Raw genomic sequence first — 16,764 nt, forward strand, 5'->3', positions numbered from 1 at the left:
GTAAACTTTTGAGCAGAACTGTATCATCAATGCCCCCCCCCCCCCTTAGTTTGCAAAATTTACACTGAGAAAAATGTTTTATTTCAACTTTTTTTTATCTTAACGCTGTAGAGATGCTCTTTGTTATACAGATTTGGCCTGTTCCATCCTTAATATAGGCCAATAATATCAACCCCCCCCCCCCATACACAAAAGAAATTTGTCAGCCATTTTCCTAATTCACCCGTACATAGGCTTGGACAAGCGCTCCTCTGTTCTCACTGAGAGCCGCTGGCAATCTCTTCTGGCAGTGTCTTATCACACAGAAAAAACTATGAAATTAGAAGTCAAAAATCTGACGTGTCACATCCTTCTTTCCCCCAACATCATCTGTCAGGATAGTCATGAGGCCCGTTTACACATTAGACTGTCATCCGATCCTGCCAATTTTGGTGAATATGGCTGACCATAGCCTAATTTTTATAGGGGCCTTTTCTATTTGCACTTTTTTTTAAGAATGAATACCAGGTACAAATAGAGAAACAAGTGTGGCTTGTACAAGTACACAAATAGCCTATAAGAAAAGTATAGTCAAAAGCTGTTTCATGTAAAATTGCCTCCACCTGGAGAATAAAGGGTTCAGTCTCGCTTCTTTACCATAAGAATGATAAATCTGTGGACTATTGTACCTCAAGAGCTGGTCACGTTTGGAAATGTTAATGGTTTAAAAAAAAAAAAAAAAAAAAGACAACCCCCCCCCCTTTTTTTTTTTTTTTAGAAGAAAATATTTTTCTTCTGAATATTTGATCCAGCGGATCAACAGATGGGATCATAAGGGAAAGATTTGCTCTTTTTTGGCGGCCTGGATAATGCATTGTTAATGTTCATATGACCCTTCCTTTTGTCTTTTCCCATCCCTCAGGTGAATTTTGTGGATATTTGTCTTTTTTCAACTATATAAACTGTAAAATACCTGGCAGCGTCCTTGCATAGTGGTCCATCTCCCACTGTGCAAGAGCGCGCATTTGATCTCCAGTCCAGACTGCCACTCTGGCTTCTTTCCATGTTGTCTGCTTTGCTCTGCTCTTGCTGTTTAGGGCGACGCCCGCCAAACTTCCTGATTCTTGTAGCTGCTGCAGACACACCCCTAATGCGTCCTCAGCCTATTGCTGTCTGTCACCTGGTATTTAACCCAGCTCCTCCCTGGAATCCATGCCTGAGCATCTTATTCTGTCAGTTGGCTTCTGGTCGCTGACATGCCAGGTCCTGTCTGTTTGCTGCCTTACGGTATCAGTTCCCGTGTCTGAACTGTGTCCTGTCTGTGCACTCTAGGCAGCTGTCTCTCTGCCTTCCTGGAGGCTGTATTTCCAGGCCTGTCTGAACACGCTCCTAGCCTGTTTGTCTCGCCCTCTGGGGGCCGTATACCCAGACTCGCTCCTGTATTTGTTGCAGTACAGTTCCTGTCTGAACTGTCTCCTAGCTTCCTACCTGTTTTGTCTTTATGTCCGTTTGTTCCCTTTTTCTGCAGTGTCTGAACCAGCGCTTGGCTTTACCTATGCTCGTTCCTGCATTTTGTTGCAGTAACTGTTCTTGTCTGAACTGTCTCCTAGCTTCTTACCTGTTTTGTCTTTATGTCCGTTTGCTCCCTTTTTCTGTAGAGTCTGAACCTGCACCTAACTTCTACTCGTTGTCATTGTACTTCCGTTTGTGAGTTGGAGTCCTTTCGCTACTTCTTTGCAAGTACCTTGTGTGTATCTGGTTCTGCTTTTCTTTTCCAGTCTGTTCCGTGTGAACAGAGCCCTATCTCTTTTGCTTTGTCTTTGTTTACCTCTTCGGCGATTTATCTCAGCCTTGTCCACCGCGTCTGCGGTTTCGTTCTGCTCAGCCTTGTCTACCGCGTCTGCGGTTTCGCTCTGCTCAGCCTTGTCCACCGTGTCTGCGGTTTCGCTCTGCTCAGCCTTGTCCACCGCGCCTGCGGTTTCGCTCTGCTCAGCCTTGTCCACCGCGTCTGCGGTTTCGCTCTGCTCAGCCTTGTCCACCGCGTCTGCGGTTTCGCTCTGCTCAGCCTTGTCCACCGCGTCTGCGGTTTCGCTCTGCTCAGCCTTGTCCACCGCGTCTGCGGTTTCGCTCTGCTCAGCCTTGTCCACCGCGTCTGCGGTTTCGCTCTGCTCAGCCTTGTCCACCGCGTCTGCGGTTTCGCTCTGCTCAGCCTTGTCTACCGCGTCTGCGGTTTTGCTCTGCTCAGCCTTGTCTACCGCACCTGCGGTTTCACTTTACTCTGTTTGTTTACCGCATCTTCGGCTCTGAACTCGTCTCCCAGTCTGTACTGGACCCTACCCAGCCTGCGCTCTAGTCTGCCTGTTCCTGTATTCCCCGGTGTGGGTCAACAGCCGTGTCTGGAGTCTGACCTGGAGTAGACCCTGGTCCCTCTGCTCGGTTCCTCCCTGGTGCACTGGCATCGTATGCCGTCGTGCGACCTTGGTCGGATCGGGCAGATACTTAGTTACGCCCCTCCAGGCACTCTCCGGTTCATGGCACAGTGGAACCACTAAACACGCACACGCCAGTCAGTCTGGGTGTGTGCATTACATAAACTATGTAAATGTGGACCGACCAGAGGTCCCAAATGAGGGTAGAAAAGTTTGTGCTCACAGAAAAGGGATATTCTGTGAAAAGTGTCTAAAATGACTAATAGAAGCAAAAAAAAATTTAAGACAGACAATATTTTTTATGGTCCGATCATAAACCTCAAAAAGGCTAAGGTGGTCGGTAACCAATCATACTCAATACAAGCCAAGAATGACTCCTTACAGAGGGCGGGGTGATCAGTCTATGGGGATCATAGTCCACTCGAGTCCAAAGATGGGGTTATCAGTTGAGGCATTGTTCTTCAAAAGAGGACAGAGTTTAGAAAAGTTTGCACTTGGAAACAAACACAAAAACTATGATGGAGAGAGGAAGATGACTATGTGACCATCAATTGTAGCCCAGAGTGAAGGGGGGATCCCCATCTGCAAGTAAAGCCACAGGAAAGAAGCCTGTCAATTAAGACTTTGAGGGCAGCATATTGCAAAAAGGTTTCCCTGAGAAAATCAGAGCATAGATGTACGCTTTGCATTCATAGGGACTGGCAAATCAAAGAAATCTATTTTGGAAAATTTACACCGTGCCTCTTGGGGAGCGGAGATGGTACCTGAACAGTCAGGTTTAAGGCGATGGGCCGAGGTGCTACTAATATGGCAGTTTGGTTGATGGCCCACTGCTGTAGGGAACAGTGTAGTTCTGCTCTATGTTGCAGTGTTGTTCAGTTCACATCAGTGGGAAGACACTACAATACCCAGCACAGCGAATACGGAGTGTACACCATGCTGGTATACATGACAGTGAGAACATTACAGAGGCTTTACTATTCATGTGTACTGTAGCCCAGGGGTGGACAGAGACATAAGAGGGCACCTGTGCGACAGTATTATAGAGACTCTTTGCAGTCTGATAGCTATTAATAATGCACATTTCTTCCTGCTTTGGAGGTAGTAGTGGGCCCCCTTACCCATTAGGCCCCTGTTCATCTGCGCCTACAATAGCCCCTTCAGCAGAGTCCGAGTCTGACCCCACTGATCTGATATTGACAGACTGCTAAGGACTATTAATATTGTTGACACCATAAGAGGGAAATCCTCCAATCTACCTGCTTCCCATGAGTGTGGTACCTTGTAAGGGGAGTCGAATATATCAGCTAGCCGTATTTTAAACCAAATTCTCTGTTTTCTAGTAGATGAAAGCTTTGGGTAAATGAAGCAGAATGAAATATTCTTTATCAGTAAACTTGTATATAAAGCGTTTCTGGAGCTGGATTCTTAATGCAGTCTTTTTATCTGTGCATTGTTGAAAGTCAAAGACGACCCATAGTGGATTCATTTTGAATAAATCCGTGCCCTGACCTTTCCTAGTAGATTAAACACAGCTTTGTGTATCCAATTAAATGACACAGTGCCACAATTCCTATGTACATGGTTAATTACTCTCCGTGGGGCTCCCCATCTTCAAGGAGATTCCTAAATGAGAGCCCTAAATTATTTATATTGAACAAGTGACAGCGTGTGTTTTTTCTTCTACTGAGAGGGGCGTTTCGATCACGCTCTTTAATTCAAGATTCATTTCTTTTACTGTCCAAAATGGCTAAAAGGATGCTCCAAGGTTTTATGTCCCAGCTGAAAACAGGTAGGAGTTTTATATGTCACCTTTTAATGTATACGAGATTAAGAGTGAGAAAGTCTCGGTGTTTCTTTTTAAGTCCCTTTTCATGATCCATGCTAAAGAAGATCTTATTAGAAAGTTCCTGTATCTGTCTGATACTTCTCATACTTTTATAATTACCCATTAATTTACCGTCCTCTTATCCTATGCAAACATTTATGTTTTACCCACCTGTATGTATTATAGAGGTCTCGTGCCTAACAGAACAGCACTGGGTTATGTTGACTTTCTTTTAGCTACTGTACTTTGGTCAAGTCGAGGTTTATGTTCTGCGCTAGATGATAATACCGGGGATCTTTATTAGGAGGTACAGAGATAGTCAGGCTGGAGGTTCAGTCTGGTCGGTCTTTTGCTGAAGGATGGAGAAGACCTAGCAAGGCAGAATATGGATTCCGGTTAGAAGGCGTTACATTTTCACGCTTCTGTACGTTAAGAGTACAAATAAACTAAAATCAGGTTCTGAAATCGCATAGTAATCTTGTTCTGAATGACTATGTAGAAACTCGGGGCTTTAACACTCTTTTTAATGGTTAGTTTTCCTGACCAGATTGTGTATTTTCAAGCATTTTTGCTGATTCCTTTAGTCCTTAGTATTTTATACATGGTTATTGAGATTATTGTTGCACATGAGGATTGTGAGAATATTTATTCACAAATGCTGATTGTGATTATCGCTCTTATAGCTATTAGATCTGTGATATTCTAGTAGTGGGGACTTAAGAGCCTGATGATTTTACTCTGAGGCTACGTTCCCATGTTGAGGTTTTTAGTGAATTTTTAATGTTGCAAATTTTCTGCACCCATTAAGTAAGATAGGTTACTTGCACTTTTATTTGCAAATTTGAACATCAAAAACTCATCATAAGAACATAACCTTACTGTTTTTTGTGTCTTTTGTGATTATAGAGTCTTCAATCCATTCTCCAACTTACCCATTGTATTATACCCTTGTGAGCCATCTCATCATTTGTCCTTTTTAGTTCTATATGTAAGCAAAACTGATGCAAGCATTAAGCTAAAGTCACATTCTTTTACCCTCTTCCATATTGAAGCACGTTTAGCCCCAATCAGATGAATATTGAAGTTTTCGCCCAAGCAGATGAACATACATGGATATTTCATATTATAAGAAAAGTGTCCTCAAAAAGCAATTAAAAAATGACAATCCTGCCCGGATAGTTCCACATGGTAAATTGGTTGATAAACCATTAATTTAATTTATAATTGGTGAATACAATTTACTCAAGCATGATATTTCCATAGAGACAGATCACCACTGATTGTATAGGCACAATTATCTTCAGGTCTTGTCTTTATTATTTGTCTCATCTACTCGCTTGTATAGCTCACAATCTAAATTCTCTATCATTATGTTTGTGGAGTGCGGGAGGAAACCCACACAACACGTAGAGAACATACAAACTTCTTGCAGATGTTGTCCTTGGTGGGATTTGCACCCTGGACCCCAGTACTGCAAGGCTGCAGTGCTAACCACTGAGCCACTGCCCAATGATCTTCATGGCTTTACATCAGTGATGTAATTATGGGAACATTCTGTATAAAGTTGAACATACACAGAAAATGTCTGGAAGCCGCTTATCTCCCCTAAAAACATAAGGATAGGGTGTTAACCACTGAGCTGTGGAGTCAGTCGGCGTCCATTTTAGTGGAGTCTGAGTTGGAGTCTGTATAAAAAGGACCAACTCGTAAAATATATAATAAATTGGGTACAGTATTACAATGCAGGATGTGCTGTAAATGTTTTCATAAGAATTTGGAAAAGTTCTGAAATGTCCTATAAATGGCTTTTGGCTGAGATGAATTTGTGTTGCACTTTATGTACAAGCTCGGAGGTTTGGCTTACCGACTCCACAGCCCTGGTTATCCAAGACACACAAGACATCATCTGTTTAGGGAGATTTGAGAGGCCTCCCATAGTCATGAAATGGTTGTCCGGTCCGAATGAAATCGGTAGATTCAGACAACTTTCATCTAATGGGTATGGGGGGCTTTAGAATAATTTTTGTTCACCAGTAACATTAAGTATACCTATAATTTTTCTGAAAGTTTTTATATATTACAGGTGATGCATAGTGTTGCTGATCGGTGGGGGGCCTGGTCCTGAACCCCCAACAATCACTGAAAACACCACTCTGAAGTCAGCACACACAAAGCAGTGTACAGACTCAATAGTAAGTCTATGGGCCTATACATTCACTCTCACAGAGCTGTGTAAGGGCCATATATAGACTATTGAGCCCATATATCTCTCTGTTCGCTGCTTTTGCAGGAGCTGCAGAATTCAGAATGAGTTTTGAGTAATTGGTGGGGGTCTCAGGATCCGGACTCCACTGATCAGAAACACTATGCAGCTCCTGTAATTTATAAAAACTTTAATAAAATGACAGCTATACTTTCAGATTTATTAACCAGTCTTCCAAAAGGACCAATTTGAGCAAAATTGTCACTTTTTAAATACTTTTATGGGGGACAATTTTAAAATATTATGAATTATTCATGCATTTTCATCTGTTTTTGAGAAAAAACCTTTAGGTACATAGGTTGGACAAAGATGCAACAAAATTTGCTTTAAGGTAAACACTTTTAGAAATAATCGTCCATGAATTTACAAGTTGGACTATGTGAAATATTGGTATTTGTATAAACACATAACTAATTATCGCTAGTCTCTAGGTCCTGATGGCCATCAATATTTAATACATTGTTGTGAGAGAGAATTTTAAGCCAGTATATTCCCAAATATGGTGTAAATCGGTTGGGAAATATAGTGCACATTATTGGACAGTGTCAGGTTCTTCATTACAACTTTTCTGGGTAAAACATTGATGGAAAATGTCACACGTTAGCCAACTGGCATAATTGCAGTAATTAACCCAGTTGAAATTTTTATATTAATACATTTAAATCTAGCTTCCTATTGCTGGGTGTCCATAGTTGGGTCCCAGTCCTGCTCGGTCCTGCATTGAGGTCATTTTTGACACATGGTAATGTTTTTAATACTAGTGTCACGCCCAGTGTGGGAAAGACTTAGTGCAACACAGAGGGAAGAGGTAAAGGGAGCCCTGACACTAGGGAAAGGGGGAGTGGAGACCTCCTAGTCTGGTCTAGTGTCACCCTGTCTCAACTAAAATCCCTATATTGCCTCTGCACCAATCGCCGCCCGCGTTCCTCCCTGGCGTTTGGCTATGGATAGGGATGGGAGGAGATGAGCACTAGTCAATCTCCACTAAACTCTATAGACAACAAAGGTAGACAAATAGGGGGAGAATGCTTAGCTTTAGACAACGCCAGATGAATTCACACACTGCCTCAAGCTCCAGAGAGGACGAAGTAATTCTCTTGCTAAAGCCTCACAAGTAGTAATGAATATCGCTGGCACCTCCCTCTCAGACACACCAGGTATATATACACCCAGGCCAGGGAGCTAATGACCAGAGGTAGGTAGCCGCTAGGTCCTAGAGACAGCCTCTCATCTAAGAAGATGTCTGTAATGCCAAACGTAGAGATCTCCTGCAACCAACTGCAGGGCAACTGTACTCACCTCTGATACACCCGTAACAACTAGAGGTTAGGACCGTCCCGACTGGGTACACCTGGGTGCTGGTGGGATGGTGTTAACTAAGTACCCAATGTTATTTATATGCACTATTGCTTTTTACTTATAGCAGGGTATATGTTAATTTTGTTTCTATCTTAGGTTTCGTCTGTTTAATGGCTAATGTGAACATGCTCCTATACATTGCACGCATACCAACTTATGCTCCAGTTAATTTCTTTCAGTTTTGCATTGCTAATATATGATCAAATAACACCTCTTCCCATCTACATTACCAATGAAAACTTGACAACTGGTTTACTTTGGTACCATTGACGGGATATCTTAAAGGATGATTGTGCAGTAGAGCTTAGAACTGTTTTCAAACATGTTCGGAGATCTTTATAGAAATGGAACATCTTCCAAACATATCCTTATGACTCTTTTCTAGATGATGGGAAGTTGTCTCTGGAGGAGTTCCAGGCCTTTTTCTCAGATGGGACCCTCAACGAGGAGGAACTTGAGAAGTTGTTTCACACCATCGACTCTGACAACACCAAGTAAGAATGTGACTTTTTTTCTTCTGCTTAACAGAGCATATCTTTGCGTTTCTTCTGTTCTCGCCTCCTGACTGCTAGTCTTGCAGTGTATTGTTTAGTTACGTTCAAGCTACTGTTAGTCATTCAAAGGAAAAATTCATAATGGTTAAATATTGGGGAAATATTTTAATCTAAACTCTACTCTTTGATCTGCAGGGAAATGAAAGGTCACTGATGTTTTTTTCAGCACGGAATACTAATTTAAGAGACCGCTTATTAATAAAGAATTAAAAATGTTATGCAAATTAGCTTAAAAAAGAAAACTGTTTCTCTAGTGACACCTATTGGAGGAAGCTGCCCTATAAAGCCGTTGTCCAACCCTATAACAATCCTTGCAACACGACATATAATATTCCCCAAACCAGAGTCTTCTCCAAAAGAGACACCCATCTGCAGAGAGATGGTATGAGGTTATTGCATTTTGTCAATGCTAAGGTTGGCTGAGTGCCAGGAAGGGTTTGACCTTGACTTATAGGGTAACTACCTTCTATAGGAGGCACTATAAAGATGGCTCTCCTTCTTAGGAGGGCTAATTTTCATTCTTTCTCCCAAGGACATTGCCTGGCCTCACTCAGTCTCCTTATGGAGTTGTCTTCATAAGCGAAAACATAACTGCCCTAAACCCCACCATGGTCTTCATTTAGCGTTCCCCATCCTTTTGTATCCTCTACTAAAAAAAAAAATACATCCAAAACTGTAATTTTAAAGGCAATTGATTTTCACGCTGGACTTGATGCAAATTCCACTATAGTTAGATGTGCCAAATTCATAAAGACTTATGTTTCTTAATAAATTTTGCACATATTTCAGATGCTTGGGTCAGAAACGGAAATATACGCTAGTCATGAACTGGAGTACATTTCTGTATAACACATAGGGACTAATTTACACCAAAATTCTGATCAAGCCACATTTCCTATGTGTGTTAGACACATTTTCCAACACACTTCCTTCGCCAAGCTCCATGGTAGAAAAATAAAAAAAAGTTACAGGTCTCCAAAAATAACACAGACAAAACTTTTCTTTTTGACTAGGTCCAGTTTTTTTTATTTCTAAAATATTTAAAAAAAAGCATTGTTTTGTACTGCCATAACTGCTTACTTGGAAAATCATATTACCAGGTCATTTATTGCACAATTAACGCCATAGAAATAAAACTCCACAAAAATGGCGGAATTGCCATTTTTTACCATTTCACACAACTTGGAGTTGAGTGCTAACCTCTAAGCCACCGTAGCTATCCTAAAGGGTTAAATGTCACCATGTGAAGCCTGAATTATACCAATCACAATAAACGAATAGTATCACCCAAGTGCCTCAATGAAACCATAACCTACAGTTCCCAAATTTTACATTATAAGGAATCGTGCCCCAATCCACGGGCAGCATGTATCAGGCACTGGCTGGATGATTTCATTTGGGTATGCTGGACTCTGACACGCTGTGATGTTTCAGAGAAAAACATAAAATACAAGTTCCCCGTGAGAAAGTTGGTCTGAGAGGCGGGTCCTCAGCCCTTCTACTGCCCAGGAGTGACAGGTCGCTCCCTATACTCGCACACAGGGAGAGACTTGTCATTCCAGGTCAGAAGACTGGGAGAAACGGCCGGGGATCTACCTGACCGACTAGTCTTCCATGCGGCTCAGTGCCCGGTGGCTTGTAAACCATGTTTTTCTCCGAAACGTTGCAGCATATCAGAGTCGGGCATATCTGGCTGAGCTCATACAGCCAGTCCCTGATATATGCTTCCCGGGTATCAGGCAGCATGGATCAGCCATCAGGTTCTCTTTAAGAACATCATTGTACGGTGCCCTAATAATGGCACTGTTTATTAGTGAAATTATCAGCCCACGACTGTTTCACTTCACATTTTGGGCCAACTTTTTCTTTTTGGTAAAAAAACAAGCAATTACTATTGCTGGAAGAAACATGATCGCAACACCAGGGTGCTAGTTTTAAAACCGACTGGACCAATACCTCAGTTGGTTGGACCCCAATGTAGGGGCAGCATGGTGGCTCAGTGGTTAGTAATGTTGGGTTTGATGTCCTGGGTTCAAATCCCACCAAGGACAACATCTGCAAAGAGGGTCTTTGTTGGTTTCCTTCCACACTCCAAAGACATACTGATAGGGAATTTAGACTGTGAGCCCCAATGGGGACAGTAAAGCGCTGTGGAATATGATGCTGCTATATAAGTATAATAAATGACAAAAAGCATGTCTTTTCTTCTATATAATTTTGCCGGATGGTCCGCTATCTTTATTACGAAGGCTTTCCTCTATTATTGTATCTGCGTTTGAAGAGGTTTTTCATATCTGATTACACGTGAATCAGACAGAACAGACAAAGAGTTGTACATTATCATATACATTGTCTTTGGAGCTTTTCTCTCCTACAGCCACACAATGGAGCCATACGGGACTCGGCGAGCCACTGTATAGGCTCCGTACCTTGTCCATGAGGATGTACACGGCACCATCACTCTGCATCTCGCTCTCTCTTCCTCTCCATCTTCCTGACAGCTGCTGAAGATAGACGCTTCTAAAAACGTTCCCTTGATTTATTGTGAAAACCATAATCAAACAAAAGGGATCTGAGCCGCACGGATTCTCTTTTCTCTCCTGAATTCTGCATAATTCCTCTAATCATTTCTGATTAAACATTTATTTCTGGTTTAAAGGGAAATCGCCAAGATGAAATCTTTCATGTCCCTAAATGTTTTTGCATCTGTTTATTTGATAAAGGTTGCAATAGAGGATACCTCAATGATAATCATATTGCTAGCATTCTGGAGCACAGTATGTGGGTTTCCATCATTCTGCAGGGTACCAGAGCCTTCCTGGTGTTCGGTATCTGCGGGAATGGCTTGGTCAGGGGACCAGGATCTCACTTGAAACCTCAGGGACGGCCATGGAACTAGCATTAACATTTGACTGTTTATTCTCTCGCTGCGTCTTAAGGTCATTAATTTAATTGCTTTCCATTAGTTTACTCCAGCATTTTTCTCCCTCCTTCTCCTCCCCCACGTACCTTAATGAGATTACCATCATAGTGTCAGACGCTAGGTACTGGAACAGTGCTGTAATTATACAAGTGTCACTCCTTATAGCCTCACACATCCTTCTCCCAGTTCTGCAACTCTTCGGTGTTCATTTCTTGTGATGACAAACCTAAATAAAACTTACGCTATCCACTAACCGTTTTAGATGTACATGATTGTCTGTGATGTCCTCAGACTCCTTGCCCAGTTCTGCTATGCACCGTGCCACTCGCGATAACGCATTATATCTTCTTGTCTTGGGGTATTCATTGTCATTTTTTGTGCCAAATTATTCAACATTGCTTTTGCATTTAATGAATTTTGTGCTAAATTGGACTTTTTTTTTTTTTTTTTTGCAACTTTTTAAATAAGTTGAAAATGTATCTAAATGGGGCAAAAACTGCACCAAAATATCTGGGGTACATAATAAACAATCCAGAGAGGAACTCGCATACTATTAAGAAAACTTCTGCAACTTTTTGATGTCACAAATGATAAATCAGGAAAAAAACATCTTGAAACCCTAAACTCACCCCAAAGTGGCAAACATAAAAAAAAAATAAACAGAAAAACACATAAAATAGACCTAGAAAAAAAGGGTGCAAATGGAAAGATGAATATGGTGCAAATATAAAAAGGCTCAAAATACTATAAATTCAAGATAAAAACAGGTGTAAATACAATAATGAGATGAGTGCAAGATGTTTTCTACAGAATTCTTGCACAATTTGAAGTTTCACAAAAATTTTGTAACGTTTTTACAACACTTCTGGTCAGCTCCGCCATCTTTTAAACAAAGAAGGCATAGTTGGGGGGGAACATGACCATAGGCAACCGAATAATTCATGGTAAATTATACCACCATTCATCTGACTTTGTAGCTTATTAATGACCTCAGCAGTCAGGTGACTTGTCAAAATATTATCACTTTCATGGTGAGACGTCCCCTTCAGCAGTCACCTGCCACAGCAACCAATCAATGGGCAGCACGGTGGCTCAGTGGTTAGCACTACAGCCTTGCAAAGCTGGGGTCCTGGGTTCAAATCCCACCAAGGACAACATCTGCAAGGAGTTTGTATGTCCTCCCCGTGTTTGTGTGGGTTTCCTCCGGGTTCTCCGGTTTCCTCCCACACTAAAGACGTACAGATAGGGAATGTAGATTGTGAGTCCCAATGGGGACAGTGCCCATAATGTCTGTAAAGAGCTGTGGAGTTAATGGTGCTATATAAGTGAGTAAAATAAATAAATAAAATGGCCTCAGTGGTCAGGGGACTGGTTGTCACAATGTTATTTCTCATGGACCTAGCAGAGACCATTGGTGGGGCAGAGATGAAGCGACAGAGGATTCCCATGGTAATTTTTTTTTTTCTTTTCTTTTATAGCTCCTTACCCACTGCAACTATTTGATATATATTAGATATTTTTTTTCAGATCATATCATTATTGTTATATTCCAGATCAATTACCAGTTAGTTTACACACTGGGAAGGGGATGTAGCTGTGCCAGTGACTTTGCAAAATTGGACTGTGTGCTCTCAGATTACTTGTCATTTGGACTGGATCCTCCTCCATTACCAGACCAGACCCACATATGTGAAACTGTATAGCAGGTTTAAAAAAACAAAACCGAATAGAATATTCAATGGATCAGCAAGGATAAAATAAGAGCAGCAAAAATTGGCACTTTACAACTTGACACCAGGTCCTCTTCACAACAGCCAACTAGTAGCTCCACACCTCTTATTTCAGATGCCGCATCACAGATTCTGCAATGCTTCTGTGCCAAGCTAAACAAATAAAGACAGTATCACAATATTTCTCTTTCTTTTATCAAAAATTTGAAATGTCAGAAATGTACATGTATCTTGGCACAAAGGACCTCTAGCTTGAGAAGGGGTGGGAGGACGACGACACCAGAAACCACCACAGGTGCGGATGTCCCTTCACTAATGCTGTGCCTCTGTTGGACTTGATCTTATCCGAATGCAGCCTTACGTGTCGTCCACGTCTCTACTTTATGGAGTTACTACATCATGGTGATAGTCCTTTGTGCCAAGATGCATGAAATTTCTGATATGAATTTTTTTATAAAAGAATTGAAAAAAAAAAAAAGAAATACTGTGATAGCGGGGAAGACAGTTTCACACCACAGGTCTTACATTATGGCAAGTCTAAGCACACAACAAGGCACAAGGTAGTTGTACTACATCAGCAAGGTTTCTCCCAAGAAAGATTTCAAATCTGACTGGGGTTTCAATATGTGCTGTTTAAGCTTTTTTTGAAGAAGCAACAAAAATGTGCAATGATGAGGACCGTAGATGCGCAGTGGTCAGCCAAGGAAACTTGGTGTAGCAGATAAAAGATACATCATGCCTACTTCCCTTCAAAAGTGGCAGATGTCCAGTAGTGCCATCAGCTCAGAACTGTCAGTAATCAATGATACCCATCTACTGTTCAGTGAAGTATAGTTAGAAGTGGTTTAGATGGAAGAATTGCTGCAGAAAAGCGTAGTTGAGTCACTTGGCCTATGACACGGAAACAAAGTCAAGCATCATAACTATACACAAAACCATAGGAATGGGGTGCAGAAACAGAGTGCGTTCTTAAGAGTACTCGATTTACAATAATCTTCCAGTGTAAACAGACTGCCAATCACCCGATGAATGTTTATCGGGTGAAATGATCATTTGTGCAGCATAAAAGATCATCGTTCTTGGTGGGGTATCGCACTGCCAAGGACAATAGTGTCCTATGTGCACTGAATGATCTTCAACAGATTGTACAGTGTGCATCGCTTAGCTAGGTCTGCCTGTGTAGACTGACTATGAAATGTCCATGGATCGGGAGTTTTTTACTGCCACCGGTCGGTTTATGCAAACGGACCCTAACACATGACCAACTGTTATAACTAAGAAACTCCTCAGAATTCCATGTGACGCGCCCCCTGGGCCTGTGTTGTGCAGGGAATACCCGGAGCCGGATCGCTGGGGGTTGTAGTCTCCGTGGCGCTGACCCGGTCCGTGCCCAGGGTGGTCAATTCAGTGGCAGTCTTGGTATTATGATGATGTCCGACTACGCCACCCGTGGATTGTGGTCAATGGGGACCGCCGCTGCAAGGCAGACCGCTGAGGCCGGTGTTATGTGTGCAGCTAAGAATGGGATGACTCCCCACGGGAGGAGTACAGCCTCAGGGCAGTTAGCGTGGATGATGGGAGTGATGGTGGAGATAGTCCCAATAGTGCCGGAGGAGCAAGAAGTCACAGACGACGTGTTGCAATCCAATGTCCTTTACTCACAGTTTGTATTCTCCAGGTCACTCTCGCGAAGCAGTGACCACCCAAGCCGTGCTGCGTCCACCAGGCAAGGGACTCGGTCAACTCCCAGGTCTTTCTGGAGTATGTCTCAAAGCTCCCTTCCGTCCTTTCTCTGGCTCGTGCCCCACCAGTGACCAAGCTTATGTCCAGCTCCCGGGGGCCTTCTCTTGGGAGGGCTACGTGCCCACGTCCCTGACCCTCTATGGTATGCCTTCCTAGCAAGGTGTAGCGAGGGGTCGCACCAAGGGCTGGCCACGACCTCCGGTTCTTGGCTGAAGATGATTCGCTTCCACCAATTTGGGATCCGGTACCCTGTTCTGCCAACCCGTCACCCGCAATCTCCTGGGTCCTTAGGGTTCTCTCTTCCTTTTCGTTCCTGAGCCTTTCTGTTTCACTTGTTACTTCTGTTCTGGTCTTGTTCCCTTTCCTTTCCACTGTTCTCTCTCCTCTCTCTCTCTCTCTCTCGCTCTCTGGCCCCGGCCTCTGTGCTAGGCCTGCCCAGGGAGCAGAGCCCATGCAGCAGCCCTGCTCCCTGCCTTCTCCACTTCTCCTCACAGACTGAACTTCTTCTTTCTCCCAGAGCTAAGATGGTGCCCACCTTTTATACCTCCCTCTGACCATGAGCCCAGGTGACTAGCAACCAATGGGCTCCTTCCTATGCTCAGGACCCAACCCCTATCTGCCCCTACAGCACTGGGTATTCCACCCCCCCTCCCCACTCCAGCCAGGGACAGATGCTGTCGTGCCTGCACTTCTGTCTAGTGGGAGCACCGTTGAGCTGTCCCTCGGAAATGGGGTGTGTGTGCTGTATGCAGCCTACTGAGCCTTGATCCATACTCCATCCTTACCCGGGAGTGGGATATCACACCTCTGGATGAGGTGCAATACCTCTGCAGCGACAAAGTCCTCGGGGCGCTACACATGCAATTTGCAACAAAAATAAAACTGTCTTTATTGACTTACACCACATTTACATTTTTTTCTAAGGTAAATGTGTGTCTAGAAGACACACTTTTTTTTTTCCTCCCAAATTTGAGAGGAAAATGAGGGTGTATCTTATAGTCCGAATGTAACTTACCGGGGGTGGGAGGTGGAGCCACGGCAGTGGTGGAGCAGGGTCACTGGAGGCAGAGTCGCTGCGGCAGAAGTGGGGCGATGGGTTGGGAAGAGACTGTGTGTCCCGGCAGTGGGCTTCAAGAAAATGTCAGCGGTGCTAGGCAGGAGCGCGGAGTCCATTGATCTCCCGGCGGTGGGCTTAAGGAAAATGGCTGCCTTTGGCAGCACATGCACGGATTGGGATCTCGGCTCATGACGAGCCAAGATCTCAATCAGCGTATGCGCCACCTCCGGCGGCCATTTTCCTGAAGCCCACTGCCGGGAGATCAATGTGCAGAGCGAAGACTCCGCTCCTGCCCGCACTACCGTCATTTTCTTGAAGCCCACCGCAGGGACGACTTCTCCTCCCAGCCCGGGCCCGCAGTGGGTATCACCCCACTCCTGCTGCTGGCTTCCTGCAGCGGCGACCCTGTCTAGTCTAAATTTGACAGTATTGATAAATCTCTCCCAATCTGGTTAATTTTTGGGATAAAAGGGTGTAAATCGGCATAGACACAACTTTACTACCATGTAGAAATGTCTTATATTGTGATGGAGATAACGTGAAGCAGTTGCGGGACAGGTATTAGCCACTAGTACCAACTATACTGAGCCCCAACCATTAGATATCAACAGAAAAGACCCCGCGAGTGCAGGAGGCCTGCGTGCAGATGCCCATGTCTAAAAGCTGCTGCATTCAGGATAAAAATAGGATTGCAGAGGAAGCAGTCCGAAAGTGACCTGATTTCTGTGATCTGTCTGTTATCCACGCTCACTAATAGCAGGTCCCATACACAGTCGTACTGTCCACACGGGAGTGCGGTTTAATCACACTGAGTGATTCCGGCGCTGGTGCTCGCCTCCGATGCTTGATTTGATGCAATTAAATTGATGATCTGAAAATTCTGCCACATCTGTCTATAG

At 43.4% G+C, this 16,764-nt stretch overlaps 1 protein-coding gene across 2 annotated transcripts in view; it reads left to right on the top strand.

Annotated features, from left to right (window-relative positions):
• Positions 1-16,764, top strand: part of NECAB2 (N-terminal EF-hand calcium binding protein 2) — a 304,632-nt gene that overhangs the window by 145,019 nt on the left and 142,849 nt on the right. Inside the window, exons 1-2 of one of the 2 annotated variants that reach the window (XM_073659319.1) lie at positions 4,070-4,200; positions 8,244-8,352. In XM_073659319.1, the coding sequence (XP_073515420.1) occupies positions 4,155-4,200; positions 8,244-8,352 (155 nt within the window). In that variant the 5' untranslated portion in view covers positions 4,070-4,154. Of the gene's footprint in view, positions 1-4,069; positions 4,201-8,243; positions 8,353-16,764 lie in introns of those variants that run through there. The other variant, XM_073659318.1, reaches the window with a different exon arrangement.

The sequence above is a fragment of the Phyllobates terribilis genome, unplaced genomic scaffold (genome assembly GCF_046119375.1).
Source record: "Phyllobates terribilis strain yellow unplaced genomic scaffold, ASM4611937v1 Scaffold_13__5_contigs__length_258822181, whole genome shotgun sequence".
Taxonomy (NCBI): Eukaryota; Metazoa; Chordata; class Amphibia; order Anura; family Dendrobatidae; genus Phyllobates; species Phyllobates terribilis.